The 13,057-nt window shown below is 43.8% G+C and overlaps 1 protein-coding gene across 1 annotated transcript in view; it reads right to left on the bottom strand.

The window, feature by feature from the left end:
• LOC120030901 (adhesion G protein-coupled receptor B1-like) overlaps positions 1–13,057 on the bottom strand; it is a 69,516-nt gene that overhangs the window by 7,088 nt on the left and 49,371 nt on the right. The window contains exons 21-27 of the mRNA XM_038976410.1: positions 10,796–10,899; positions 10,400–10,502; positions 10,044–10,194; positions 9,858–9,927; positions 9,321–9,387; positions 8,209–8,294; positions 965–1,136 (exon numbers count right to left, since the gene is read on the bottom strand). Coding sequence (XP_038832338.1) covers positions 965–1,136; positions 8,209–8,294; positions 9,321–9,387; positions 9,858–9,927; positions 10,044–10,194; positions 10,400–10,502; positions 10,796–10,899 — 753 coding nt within the window. The remainder of the gene's footprint in view (positions 1–964; positions 1,137–8,208; positions 8,295–9,320; positions 9,388–9,857; positions 9,928–10,043; positions 10,195–10,399; positions 10,503–10,795; positions 10,900–13,057) is intronic.

The raw sequence follows: 13,057 nt of genomic DNA, 5'->3' as shown, positions 1-13,057 counted from the left end.
CACGGTTTTGTATGGCTAAATATGCACCTTTTCGAACAAACTGTATATGTATGTTGTAAAATGATGTTACAGGAGTGTCATCGGAAGAATTCTGAGAAGGTTAGTGAAAAAATTAATATCTTTTGGCGATGTTGACGTTATAGCGCTCTTTGGCTGGAATCGATGCTCTGGTAACGTTTGCACATGTAGTATGCTAACTTATCGATTTATTGTGTTTTCGCTGAAAAAACGCTTAGAAAATCTGAAATATGGTCTGAAATCACAAGAACTGGGTCTTTCCATTGCTATGCTTTGTCTATTTTTATGAAATGTTTTATGATGAGTAAATTGGTCATACACGTTGCTCTATCTAGTAATTCTAGTCGATTTGTGATGGTCGGTGCAATTGTAAACTGTGATTTCTACCTGAAATATGCACTTTTTTCTAACAAAAACTATCCTATACCATGAATATGTTATCAGACTGTCATCTGATGGTTTTTTTTATAGGTTATTGGCTATCAATATCTTAGTTGAGCCGAATTGGTGATAGCACCTGAAGGAGTAAGAAACTGATGGAGTTAGAATAGTGGTGTATTTTGCTAACGTGTTTAGCTAATAGATTTACATATTTTGTCTTCCCTGTAAAACATTTTAAAAATCTGAAATGGTGGCTTTATTCACAAGATCTGTATCTTTCATCTGGTGTCTTGGACTTGTGATTTAATGATATTTAGATGCTACAATTTACTTGTGACGCTATGCTAGCTATGCTACTCAGTGGGGGGGGAGTGGGGGGTGATCCCGGATCCGGGTTGGTGACTCGTTAAAGGTTAATCAACTTTTCCCTTTTAGCTCCTAGTGGAGCACAGAGCACACCAACCAATACATTTTTTTAAATAATAATAAATAAAAAAAGAGTTTGTGACAGAGTATCATCAAGGTGAAATGTGTCAGAGTGACAACAGGGTGAAGAATGATGTACCTCTCTGCGCAGGATGCAATGCACCATGACGATGACGAAGCCTTCCAGCGAATCAAACACAGCGAACAGGATCTGGAAGAGGGAGGAGCGTCGGTCGGTGATGGCCAGGACAGCAGACATCCAGGTGAGGGCCAGGAGAGGCAGAACCACACAGGAGCTCCACAGCGACGCCCTGGAGGATGGGAGAGGAACAGCAGCCCAGGGCCAGGGTCAGTACTACAGTCAGTAGAAGATACACAAAGAAGGAAAGACTACACTCCTGAGAAACAACTGTCTCTATTTAATATGATTTTCAATGATTTACTTGTTTGAAATGGGATTCAATGATACTAAAAACTACATGTATATTTCTAATTACAATAGAAGCATGTCAAATGTAATACATACACTATCTACTCCTAAAAAAGGCATCTATGTACTGCCTGTTGCCCTCGTTGTTGAAATGATTGGCATTGTGTACAGTATAATAAACCTATAACAAGGTATAGGTACATAGCTTGATGTTTAAAATATACTTACAGTAGCTACCGTAAATATGCTAATATCACACACAAAAACATACATCCATAATCAATAGAAATATATGTTCCATAACTCACATATACAATATGCATGTATGTTAAGGATGTGTCAATAAAACATATGAGACCAAGAGCAACAGGAAAAGGAGGAGCTGAGGTGAGTAAAGGAAGAACAAAAGTGAAATGAAGCAAAGAAACATAACATAAAGACAAACGCAAGAGGCAGAGGGAAGAGGTGTGATTAAGTGGACTTGTCTTCTGGTCCATATGTTCCAATGTCTCTCTCTCTCTCTCCTTTATCAACATGTGTATTTCTTTCCCTAACTCCTCAACTCTTCAGAGTCTTTGTTTCACATGTCCACTTGTTAACTCTGTCCTGAGTTGATTGAATGAAAGGTTTCTAGGTGTTGTTTAAAACAGATCCAAGCATTCAGACATACTCCCACTGAAAAACACATTGCATAAAATATAGCTACACGTCAGGACTGGCAACAGAAACCCAAAGCACATGCACACACACACACACACACACACACACACACACACACACACGCACGCACTAATTGATAAGTCAAGTGCACTGCCCGTGAAAACCTCCTCCATGCGGATACAGATGTAGAGTTACTGTATCCATCCATAGCCTGGGGGCATTACATAGCTGAAAGCCACTGAGCCTTGCACTTTTACTCTGGCCTATATTAAAGCTGTTTTTCTGCTGTCTGTGCTTCACACACACACACACACACACACACACACACACACACACACACACACACACACACACACACACACACACACACACACACACACACACACACACACACACACACACACACACACACACACACACACACACACACATCTTACAAGAACAGCACTGGAGAACTCACACACACATCTTACAAGAACAGTACTGGAGAACTAATTCCCAATGATTCTCAGCGAGGGTACAGGGGAAGAGAGAAAACGAAAAGGGGGGAAAACCAAAAGATAAAAACAAGAGGAGGAGGAAGTAGAGGAGGCATATCAAGGTAAAGGAAACAGAGGTAAAGAAAGCAGTATAGAATATGTGGGTAAATAATTAGCAGGACTAACATGGCGTTACTGGTAGCTGTGGTAGAAACGTCAGCCGACGAGATAACTCCGCACTTGGCACATTTGAGCGTCATATTGTACAGTGGTACTGTCATCTGACTGCAAAGTAGTCAAATTAACACACGTTGTAACATAATACACACAGATACAAACGCACACATACACACACACACTTACACTCAGAGTGAGTCACAGTTCCCTCTCACTCTATCTCTCTCTCTCTCTCTCTCTCACTCTCTCTCTCTCTCTCTCTCTCTCTCTCTCTCTCTCTCTCTCTCTCTCTCTCTCTCTCTCTCTCTCTCTCTCTCTCAGGGCTAAGGGGCATGTGTGGGGGCTGAGCCGGACAAGATACACAACCACATGGGTGGATATGTCACTAAGGGCTGATGTATTCCTCAATGATTTATCACTGCTCCTACTATGTGAACAAACGTATAGGGGATCCTAACCACCACAGATGTAGGTGGGATAATCAAGTCAACAAAGGCACTATTGCATTCCGACATTATTCTAATCATCTTGAGCCTGAAGAAAAGTGCCGTGACACTGTTGCAAATGATGTAGCTCAAACTAGTGATTCAAAACATGATTCATAAGTGGTTTTAAGGTAGCCTAGCGGTTCAGAGGTTGGGCCAATAAACGAAAGGTTGCTGGTTCGAATCCCTGGGCTGACTAGGAGAAATCTGCCAATGTGCCCTTGAGCAAGGCACGTAACCCTAATCGCTCCTGTACGTCACTCTGGATAAGTGTCTGCTAAATGAACAACATGTAAAAAGAGAGATACATCTCTAACTTGTGCAGGTCCAATTCTTATGTACACTGGCATAAATACACATTATATTTCCCTTCTTCATCTTATTGTTGAATCCTTCATTTACGTGCATTCAACTAAATAATGATGGTATTCTTATAAATGAATAAAGCAAATGTCTAATTAGAGACACTTCATGTGCCAATTGATGCTTTGCGTCTCAATTGCGTTGTTTATTTAGCTTCCTAAATGTAATTGCTGTGAATATTTTCACCCCTGGTTATTTCTCCCTACGCCTCACTGGTCAGACTGATTACTTTATACAGGCATTACTGAACACCCTGCTAAGGCTCTCACGCACACACACACACACACATGTAGGCATGTACACACACACATACACACACAAAGTAACACTCAAACACATGCACGCACAAACAATGAACTATGAACTCAAAGTAGTGAGTCGTGACAGGCCTCTTAGCCTATATCTCCAATTAACAAATTAACAGTGTGTTTTTACGCCTGTTCATTACCAGGTGTACATATGTGAATGTGTGTATGTTGAGTGTGTGTTTCTGCATGGCTGTATTAAAACAACACAAAGGATAGACAATGAATTCTAAAGATTTCCTGAGAAGCTGTTTCTCCACTGGTACTGTAATCCACGAATCATCACAGTTCCCATCTAGCAGTCTATTTCTGTGTCACCCCACTTCTCCAGTGTCTTTGCTGTCATCTAATCTCCTCTCATCACATCACAAAGCCCAGTGTGGCTGTGGCCTGCCTCTCTCTGCCTGGATGCCTGGCTGGAAGTAAGAGACACAGTACAATCTCTACAATCCCTCTTCATCATGGATGACATACTGTCTGAGAAATAATAGAGCAATAATACACGAGAGGGTATGTGATTATTTAGATTACTATCAGGACGTGATGCAACAATAAACTGTCCATCCATACTTCAACACAATGGCTTGAAAGCTGCTTCATTATATTAAAATACTCCCACAAGAAACACACATCTAGAAGAAACAGAGTTCGAGAAGAACAGTGTCACAAAATGGCCGCTCGCAAAACAACAATTAAACCATTGATTCCGTATAGCCGCTGGACAGATGGATTAAAAATCACATTATAAGAAATTCCATTTCAAGTAAAAGGGCAATACAACCAGTACCCCCCCCCCCCCCCTTTCTGCCACAGGCTGTGATATTAAAAAGCAATCAGTAGCTTTTGAAATACAACATAATTTCCCTTGTCTTTATGATGTGTAGATGACAGAGAGAGTTCAGTGAGAGAATGAAGCTGAGCAGGAAACACCCATATCCACAGGGACACATAGACCTGCTCAAATCAAATCCAGCTCTTTAATCAAACAAGCAATACTCTTCAGCTAAATGCTCACTTCATTGTTCTGTCTCAACATGGGTAGAAGAGATTAGATAGGTGATATCCTGTGGTTCCCAGTCAACAAACAAGGGTACAAAGCTTACCCAGTTTACTGGTATTTCTTTCACTTGGATCGTCCACTCTGTAACAATTGCCACTTTTTTTCCAGTGAGTCTGGGAGGAGCCAGTCTGTATAGTGACAACTAGGGTTCAAGTAACTGAACAGCAACCTGCTAACACAGTGCTAACACTTCCTGGAATGAGGAACGAGGAAACAGTACACCCCACCAGCTCTGCCTGGATGGCTTTACAGTTGGCCTTTCCTCTTCTCTCCTGTCTCGTCCTCTACTCTCCTGTCTTTCCATTTCCCATCCAATTAGCCTCTAATTTTAGGGGTGGAGGAAAGAGAGAGAGCCTCGCCAGACAGCGAGGGTACAATTAAATCTCTGAGATATGAGAGAGCGGAGCCACAGTACGCCGTGACTCATTAGGCGCATCATCTAGCGATCATTAATTATCTTGATTAAACATGTCAGGTATTGAAAGGCATGCGAGGGGCAAAGAGACTAACACCCTTCGCTTTTCCATGTATCCACTCTGCAGTGCCACCCTGCCCCCTCCCCCCTCCCCACAGTCCCTCCACCCCTCAGTCCACGTATGCTTAATCTGATCCTTGAGAAGGCTGTGACGGAGCAGAGGGGGCACAAACAATGAGAATAATATCAGAGAATACCATGGTATCCTACTGTGTTGTGTATCCAGTCTTCTGGTGCCACCTCTGCCCCCTCTCCCCTCGGTTCAGGCATCACTGATAGCCCAGTGGTCTGCTGCGCAACATCGGTGTAAAACAACCCTTAAACAACCCCCCAGTACCCACTGTGTAATCGAATGCTCACAAACACACAGGCCAAAGCACACACTCACACATCTAAACACACACGAACATACACACACCCTTTCATATACTACTCTGTGCCATATCCTATACTTCTGTCAGTATTCATTCTGTATCTTAGTAATGTGACTACTTTGAACATAACTATGTATCATAACCGTGTTCTAGATTTTGCACTGCAGTTTATGTTTATAGTTATTCTATACATCTAGTGCTTGTCTAGCTGGTTTTAGATGGAAGCTGGGATATTGACAGCAGGGAAAGAGATTCTAAAATGATTCTAGTAGGGGAGTGTGAGGAGGGGGTATTAAGCCAATCAGAGTGTAAGGAGAGGATATTAAGCCAATCAGAGAGTGCTACTGCCAGGGGGAGGAGATTTAGTGGGCGGGCCATGAGCAGGGCTGATAGCCAATACAAATCAACAACAGTGGGAGGGGCAGATGTTTTACCGAATCAGTGACGAGGTGGAAAGGGGGAGCTGAGATTGAGGTGTTCCTGATTGGAGAGGAGGAGCCCTGAGTGAGAGAGAGGGGGGATTCTGTGCAAACTCAAAGAGAACGTTTCAGACAGCAAAAAACAAACTTGTACAGTTCAAGAATAGATCATTGCAGAGAGAGGCAAACATGTTGTTCAGAGCAAATAAATACATAAATAAACAACAATACAGTTGGATGTACTAACGATGGCCAATGAGGGCACAGAACAGCAGCCTGCGAGAAGGGGGGAGCAGGGGTCACCAAGAGGTCAAAGGTCAACCCTGGGGTTATATAGGGACTAAAGGTCATGACCTCTCACAACGTTGGCCAGTATTGAACTGCACATGCTACCGTCTGTATTAAGTAGCAGTAGTAAGTATAAACAAAGCAGCCTTTAAGACAAGTATACATGGTTGAAGAAGGTTGAAAACCTTCCATCCTGTCTCAGGAACTTGGCTGTAGTAAAACCCCATCTCCAACAAAACACATGTATCAGATGGAGTATGTTTCATACTATAGTGAGTAGCCTTTTAACAAACACAACAGAAAATAAACCAATTTCTATGGCCATAGAGACAGCATTAGCGGTGTACAATAAATCAAACACATGACATTATCGTGTGCTTTGAGTGATCTCTGAGGTCTCTACTCTATACCCATAGGGCCCCTGCTCCCATTCCCTATAAAACAATCAACGAAACAAAAAAAAGAGAAAGATGGATATACAGAAATGTACATTATATAGCAACACCTGAAAATGAAGAGAAGCTGAGTGAATGTGTAAAAGCAACATACAGTAAATGGCAGAGTATAATGAAACCAATATGATAGCCATGAGATGAGCACCGATGCGCCATCTTGTTTCTTAATGAGAGTGTCCGATAACCACTCCAATCTTCCCTTTTCTTATATCTCCCTCCCTCCCCACCCTCCCTGGCTCCTCTCTTCTTCTATCCCTCTCTGTCACCCCATCCTCTACAAATCTTCCAATCATTGATCACTGTCTGTCTTATGAAAACATTCACATTTTCCTTTCAATATCTGCTCCTTTTTATTTCCCCACTCTCACCTCTCTCTCTCTCTCTCTCACTGCTCTCGCTATATCTCCCCTCCCTCTCTCTCTGCTCTCAATATATCTCATATCTCTCTCTCTCTGCTCTCAATATATCTCTCCTCCCTCTCTCTCTCTGCTCTCAATATATCTCACCTCTCTCTCTCTCTCTGCTCTCGCTATATCTCCCCTCCCTCTCTCTCTGCTCTCAATATATCTCACATCTCTCTCTCTCTGCTCTCAATATATCTATCCTCCCTCTCTCTCTCTCTGCTCTCAATATATCTCTCCTCCCTCTCTCTCTGCTCTCAATATATCTCTCCCCCCTCTCTCTCTGCTCTCAATATATCTCTCCTCCCTCTCTCTCTGCTCTCAATATATCTCTCCTCCCTCTCTCTCTGCTCTCGCTATATCTCTCCTCCCTCTCTCTCTGCTCTCAATATATCTCTCCTCCCTCTCTCTCTCTTCTCTCGCTATATCACTCCTCCCTCTCTCTCTCTGCTCTCAATGTATCTCTCCTCCCTCCCTCTCTCTCTGCTCTCAATATATCACTCCTCCCTCTCTCTCTCTCTGCTCTCACTATGTCTCTCCTCCCTCCCTCTCTCTCTGCTCTCAATATATCTCTCCTCCCTCCCTCTCTCTCTGCTCTCAATATATCTCTCTTCCCTCCCTATCTCTGCTCTCAATATATCACTCCTCCCTCTCTCTCTCTCTCTGCTCTCACTATGTCTCTCCTCCCTCCCTCTCTCTCTGCTCTCAATATATCTCTCCTCCCTCTCTCTCTCTCTCTGCTCTCACTATATCTCTCCTCCCGCTCTCTCTTTCTCTCTCTCCCTCTCTCCTTTTGTCTGTGCTCCTATTCCCCAACTGTTATCTCCCGTTTCTAAATTCTGTCTTCCAAAAAAAATAACTCTTATCAATTTCCTCATCTGACTCATCTTTCTTAGCTCCTGCGTTCTAAACGTGAGAGCCAATGGCATCGCTAGCCCCACCCCCAAGCTTATGCCCCCAGGCTGGTTATTGGTGGACCAGTGAGATGGATGTGTGGTAGGATAAGGCATACCCTGCCCTCTCCTTCAGTTTCATATCAGTAATGCCGTCTTTGGACACCAGTTTGTTAAATACGAGAATCCCGATAACCATGTTAACCTGTCAGAGAGAAAAGAGAGATGTGAACAAAGCAGCCAGATACAGAGAAAAACTCTTAGTCATTCAGACCATATAGCTACAACCACTCTGTCTGTCAGTCTGACATGGGACTACAGAAATGCGTATGATGCATGCATGTGAATTATGTCAGTCCCACACATAAAGAGATTAGCTTTACATATCAAACCTACAGCATATACACTACCGGTCAAAAGGGGGTCACTTAGAGATTTCCTTGTTCTTGAAAGAAAAGCACATTTTTGTGCATTAAAATAACATCAAATTGATCAGAAATGCAGTGTAGACATTGTTAATGTTGTAAATGACTATTGTAGCTGGAAACGGCTGATTTAGAATGGAATATCTACATAGGCGTACAGAGGCCCATTATCAGCAACCATCACTCCTGTGTTCCAATGGCACGTTGTGTTAACAATCCAAGTTTATCATTTTAAAAGGATAATTGATCATTAGAAAACCCTTTTGCAATTATGTTAGCACAGCTGAAAACTGTCGTCCTGATTAAAGAAGCAATAAAACTGGCCTTTTTTTTTTGACTAGTTGAGTATCTGGAGCATCAGCATTTGTAAAATGTCTACATTGTACTTCTGATCAATTTGATGTTATTTTAATGGACAAAAAATGTGCTTTTCTTTCAAAAACAAGGACATTTCTAAGTGACCCCAAACTTTTGAACGGCAGTGTATATAAAGTTGTAACTGCTAAGTCAAGGTAATAACATGTAGTTAGACAAGTGGTAGCAATCTTGCACATAGGGTCCATTGATGACTATACATGGTTGATGAAGATGTTAGTTAAGATAATGTACAATCTATTGACTGGCTATAACCAATAGCAGTATGTAGTATGTTGACTGCATTAAGCCAAAATGGTAAGTTTATGGTTAGGGCAAGATAAGTGTTACAGTATCTTACTTATTTCTGTGGCTAAATGTTCATCTCAGATCAGTAAAGCAACAAAGGTTTCTCAGACAAATTGAGGCTGAGACAGATAGATAGGAAGTACCAAAACTACAGCGGCAGCCGGTCCCACAAACGCATAAAGCAGACCACCTTCCAGAGACAGCCAGCAGCTGAGAGAGAAAGAGGAAGAGAGGGAGGAGGAGGAAAGGAAAAAGGCAGGAAGAGAGAGTGACACCCAGAGCAGGTGAGAAGGAAGGAGAAAGACAGATGAAAAGAAAGAAAGATGGCATGAGAAAAAAAAGGATGGAGAAAAATAGATACATGAAGAGAAAAAAGATGGTGTAAGAAAGAGAGAAAGGGAGGGAGGGGTAGAGCGAGGAGAGGGAGAGGTCAAGTCAGATACCAGCACTCAATTCACACAAATACAACCCCCACGCATAAGGATTCTGTATCACATGTCTTAAATGCTCTTTAAACAGTTAGCTAATCCAATATGGAAAGGTTTAGAAGAAGAGAGTTCTGGAGGTATACAGGTATAATGAAAGGAAGATACAGAGAGAGAGAGAGAGAGAGAGACAAAAGTACATTTGTCTAGACAAAGGGAGACACACAGCAACAATATCAGGGATAGCAGACTCACTAGTTGACGGTGCCATATCCCTTAGCTTTGGTGAAACCCACAGAGACTGCCACAACCAGAGCAGGTAGACCTAAGGAGGAGGAGGGGGAAGGGTCAGTACTGGGTAGGGATGGGACGGACACACAGATGGACAGACAGACGGACACACAGATAAAACTGACCCCCCCCTGCCCCCAGCATCCTCACCCCAGCCCAGACACAGGAATCGCTTGCGGATGATGCGGTTCCTCAGCCGGCCAGTCACGGCCATGTACGACTGCCACGCCTCTGTCAGAACCCAACAGAACGACGACAGGAAGAAGAAATGCAGGAAAGCAGCGACCAGCGTGCAGATCACCTGAGAGAGGGAGAGAACACAAGATAGGAAGAGAGGGACAGAGAGTGAGGGAGAAAGAGAACAAGAGGGGGAGAAAGAAGGAAAGTGTGAGGGGGGTTGAAAGGGAACAGGGAAGAGAAGAAGAGATGGAGAGATGTGAGTAAAGCATCTTTACAAGACCTTGAGAGAGTACGTTGTAAGATACAGCTTGTTCATTGGCTCTTACCTTGTTCTGTGTCTGTGTCTGACCAATGAGGATGAGGGCGTTGGAGGAGATGATGGAGAGGCAGAAGTTGATGAGGATGACGGAGCGCTCAGAGCGAATGTACCTGAGGAGAGACAACATGTTGATGGGTCCACACCTTTCCAATTGACCGTCAACCATCAACAACTACACCCATACTTCCTTCACTTAAACGGTTCAAAAGCTCTAGCCTTTTTACATATCAAGCCAACCTAAACCGCACTATGCTGGCTCAGATTTAGTCCACTTTGTCCTTTCCAGCACGGTTCAAGCAACTATGGTGGATGTGTAACCAAACCAGCCTAGCATAGGTCAGCTGGGCATAGTAACTACTCAGATACCACTAGAAACAAAAGACCAGAGTTAATGTGTTCTCACCTCCAGACCGACACATAGATGATGATGAGGAGCAGCAAGGTGAGAGAGGAGACTCCACAGCCCACCATCAGCGTCACAGAGGGAAGCTGCATTTTATCCATGTTCTGCAGGAGACACACATACAGTCAACACACAGACTGTTAGGACAGTAAAGAAGCTGTCTTCTTCTCCTTTTTGAAGCAGATTCTTTCTTCCACTCTCCTGGTTCATGACTGCAAAGCTTAAACAGCCACACACACAGGACCCCCCCCCCCCCAAACACACACACACAGACATGAGCAGTGCCGTGTACAGAGGTAAGTATATCTGGTATCTGATAAAAAGAGCAGGGAGCTGGAGAGAGGCTGGCAGACAGGCTGCTGTTTGGGCCTTGGCTGGATATGGAGAGCAAGGTGACTCCAAGGTTAATCACCACACAGATTCTTAGCTGAAGGCCATGAAGCACATTTTGACAGATTATATTGTTAGATGTGTAGTCTGATTCAGCCAGATTCAAACGTTCTACGATGAAACACAGCAAGATAATTGAAACCTCCTCCTGTAAAAGCATCGACAACAACAGATTGCCGTCTCCATGTTCCCGCAGCAGCCATTATCTTAGTTGCCATGGTGATGCAGGATTTCGGTACGGTAGCGTGGCAGCAGAAGCAGTCAGGGAAGGAAGGCTGCAGCAACCCACTGACCCTGTGGCTGCTTTATGCATCTCACTGGTGTGTGTGTCTGTGTGTGTATTTCGGACACAATTCCCAGACTTGACTCATACATGCTTAGCAGCACTGACTGACGAGTGTTCCCTGCTGTGGCCTGAACAGCGTGAAAGCATCTAGCTGGCAGACAGTGTATCTATCTGAGGGAGCAGTGCAGCCTGCAGGCTCCCATGCATGTCATCCTTGGCACTGGCATGGCACTCTCCCAACGCGGGCCAGACGTGGGTGTTGACTGCGTTCCTCAATATACCATTATGTGTTCTACACAGCAGTACTAACAGCGAGCCAAATACAACGTGTGGGTGTGACCTGTAGACTAGAGGATGTTCAAGAAGCCCATGTTCAGGAGTGTTGCTTAATGAAGTCTGCTTAGTCCACTTACTGTGTTCCAAAAGGAAACATGTTCTAAGGGCTAAGGCTAAGGTTTCCTAGAGGTGGTGTTGGGGGGTGGATGTAGGTGAATGGGTCTGATGGGAATGGATAGGGATGGAGGGTCGCCGTGCAGGGGGGGTTGACGTGGTGTTGGGGGGTGGATGTAGGTGAATGGGTCTGATGGGAATGGATAGGGATGGAGGGTCGCCGTGCAGGGGGGGTTGAGGTGGTGTTGGGGTAGCTAGAGGTGAGATGCAGGTGGAAGGGAGAGCGCCAGTCTTATGACAGGGATGGGGGCGTCTATTCTATGGTTGTGCATTCCACCCTCAAGCAGAAGATAATTGGAGTTTATAGTCTGTCTTGTTTCCAGGTTTGATGTGTGCTAGAGGGCCAAATTAATTAAATCCTTTGATTAATCTGCACTGCGGTGAGTTCCCCTCTCTCTCTCTGTCTGAAGGAAAAAGATTATGAGTGCAGCCGAATGGAACAATGTCCGCTGAGACCGAGTAACTCTTACAGCCCTCTCTGTCTCCACTAATGGCAGAGCAGGGATGTGGGATGTGAATTGCGTACAGTGCAATCGCCTAGTGAGACAGATAGAGACTTCCCATCCGGAAGAAGCTACATTATCCCAGAGTTTACCTAAAACTGCCTTCAGAAAGGGAGCATATACGTTTCTCAAGACAACAATGGCGAAATGGTGATCTTGATTTGTTGGTTGCTGTCCTGTATCAATGCAGATATACAGGTATACATACAGTATCATAGTGTTAACAGCTATCCAACACCATCAAGACTTTCTGGGAATCACCATGGAAACAGTAGTTCAATGATACCTAGCCTGGGTGTGTCTAATTTGTAGAGTCAGACTTTGGCTTTGATCATGACCTTCCACTGAACTCTGTATCTGACTGCATGTGACTCAAACCCAAGTAGGATAGCTTCTAAATGAACATGAATCCATGAATGAGTCTACAGCATGAGGAACAGTCTCTCTGATATAATGGGAAACACAAAGCTGTTCTGTGGTTCTGTTGAGTTAGTTGATCTATGTCTTACTATCTAGAGGCCTACTATGGGTTACATGGTCAAAGGCAGGTCTGTAGGTGTGTGAACTGCGTACTCACAGACCCATGAGACATTCTAACAAAGAGTTGTCTGTCTCACACACACACACACGCAC

The sequence above is a fragment of the Salvelinus namaycush genome, chromosome 37 (genome assembly GCF_016432855.1).
Source record: "Salvelinus namaycush isolate Seneca chromosome 37, SaNama_1.0, whole genome shotgun sequence".
Classification (NCBI taxonomy): Eukaryota; Metazoa; Chordata; class Actinopteri; order Salmoniformes; family Salmonidae; genus Salvelinus; species Salvelinus namaycush.
Note: the sequence above shows the minus strand (reverse complement) of the source record. Positions and strands in the feature narration are given on the sequence as shown.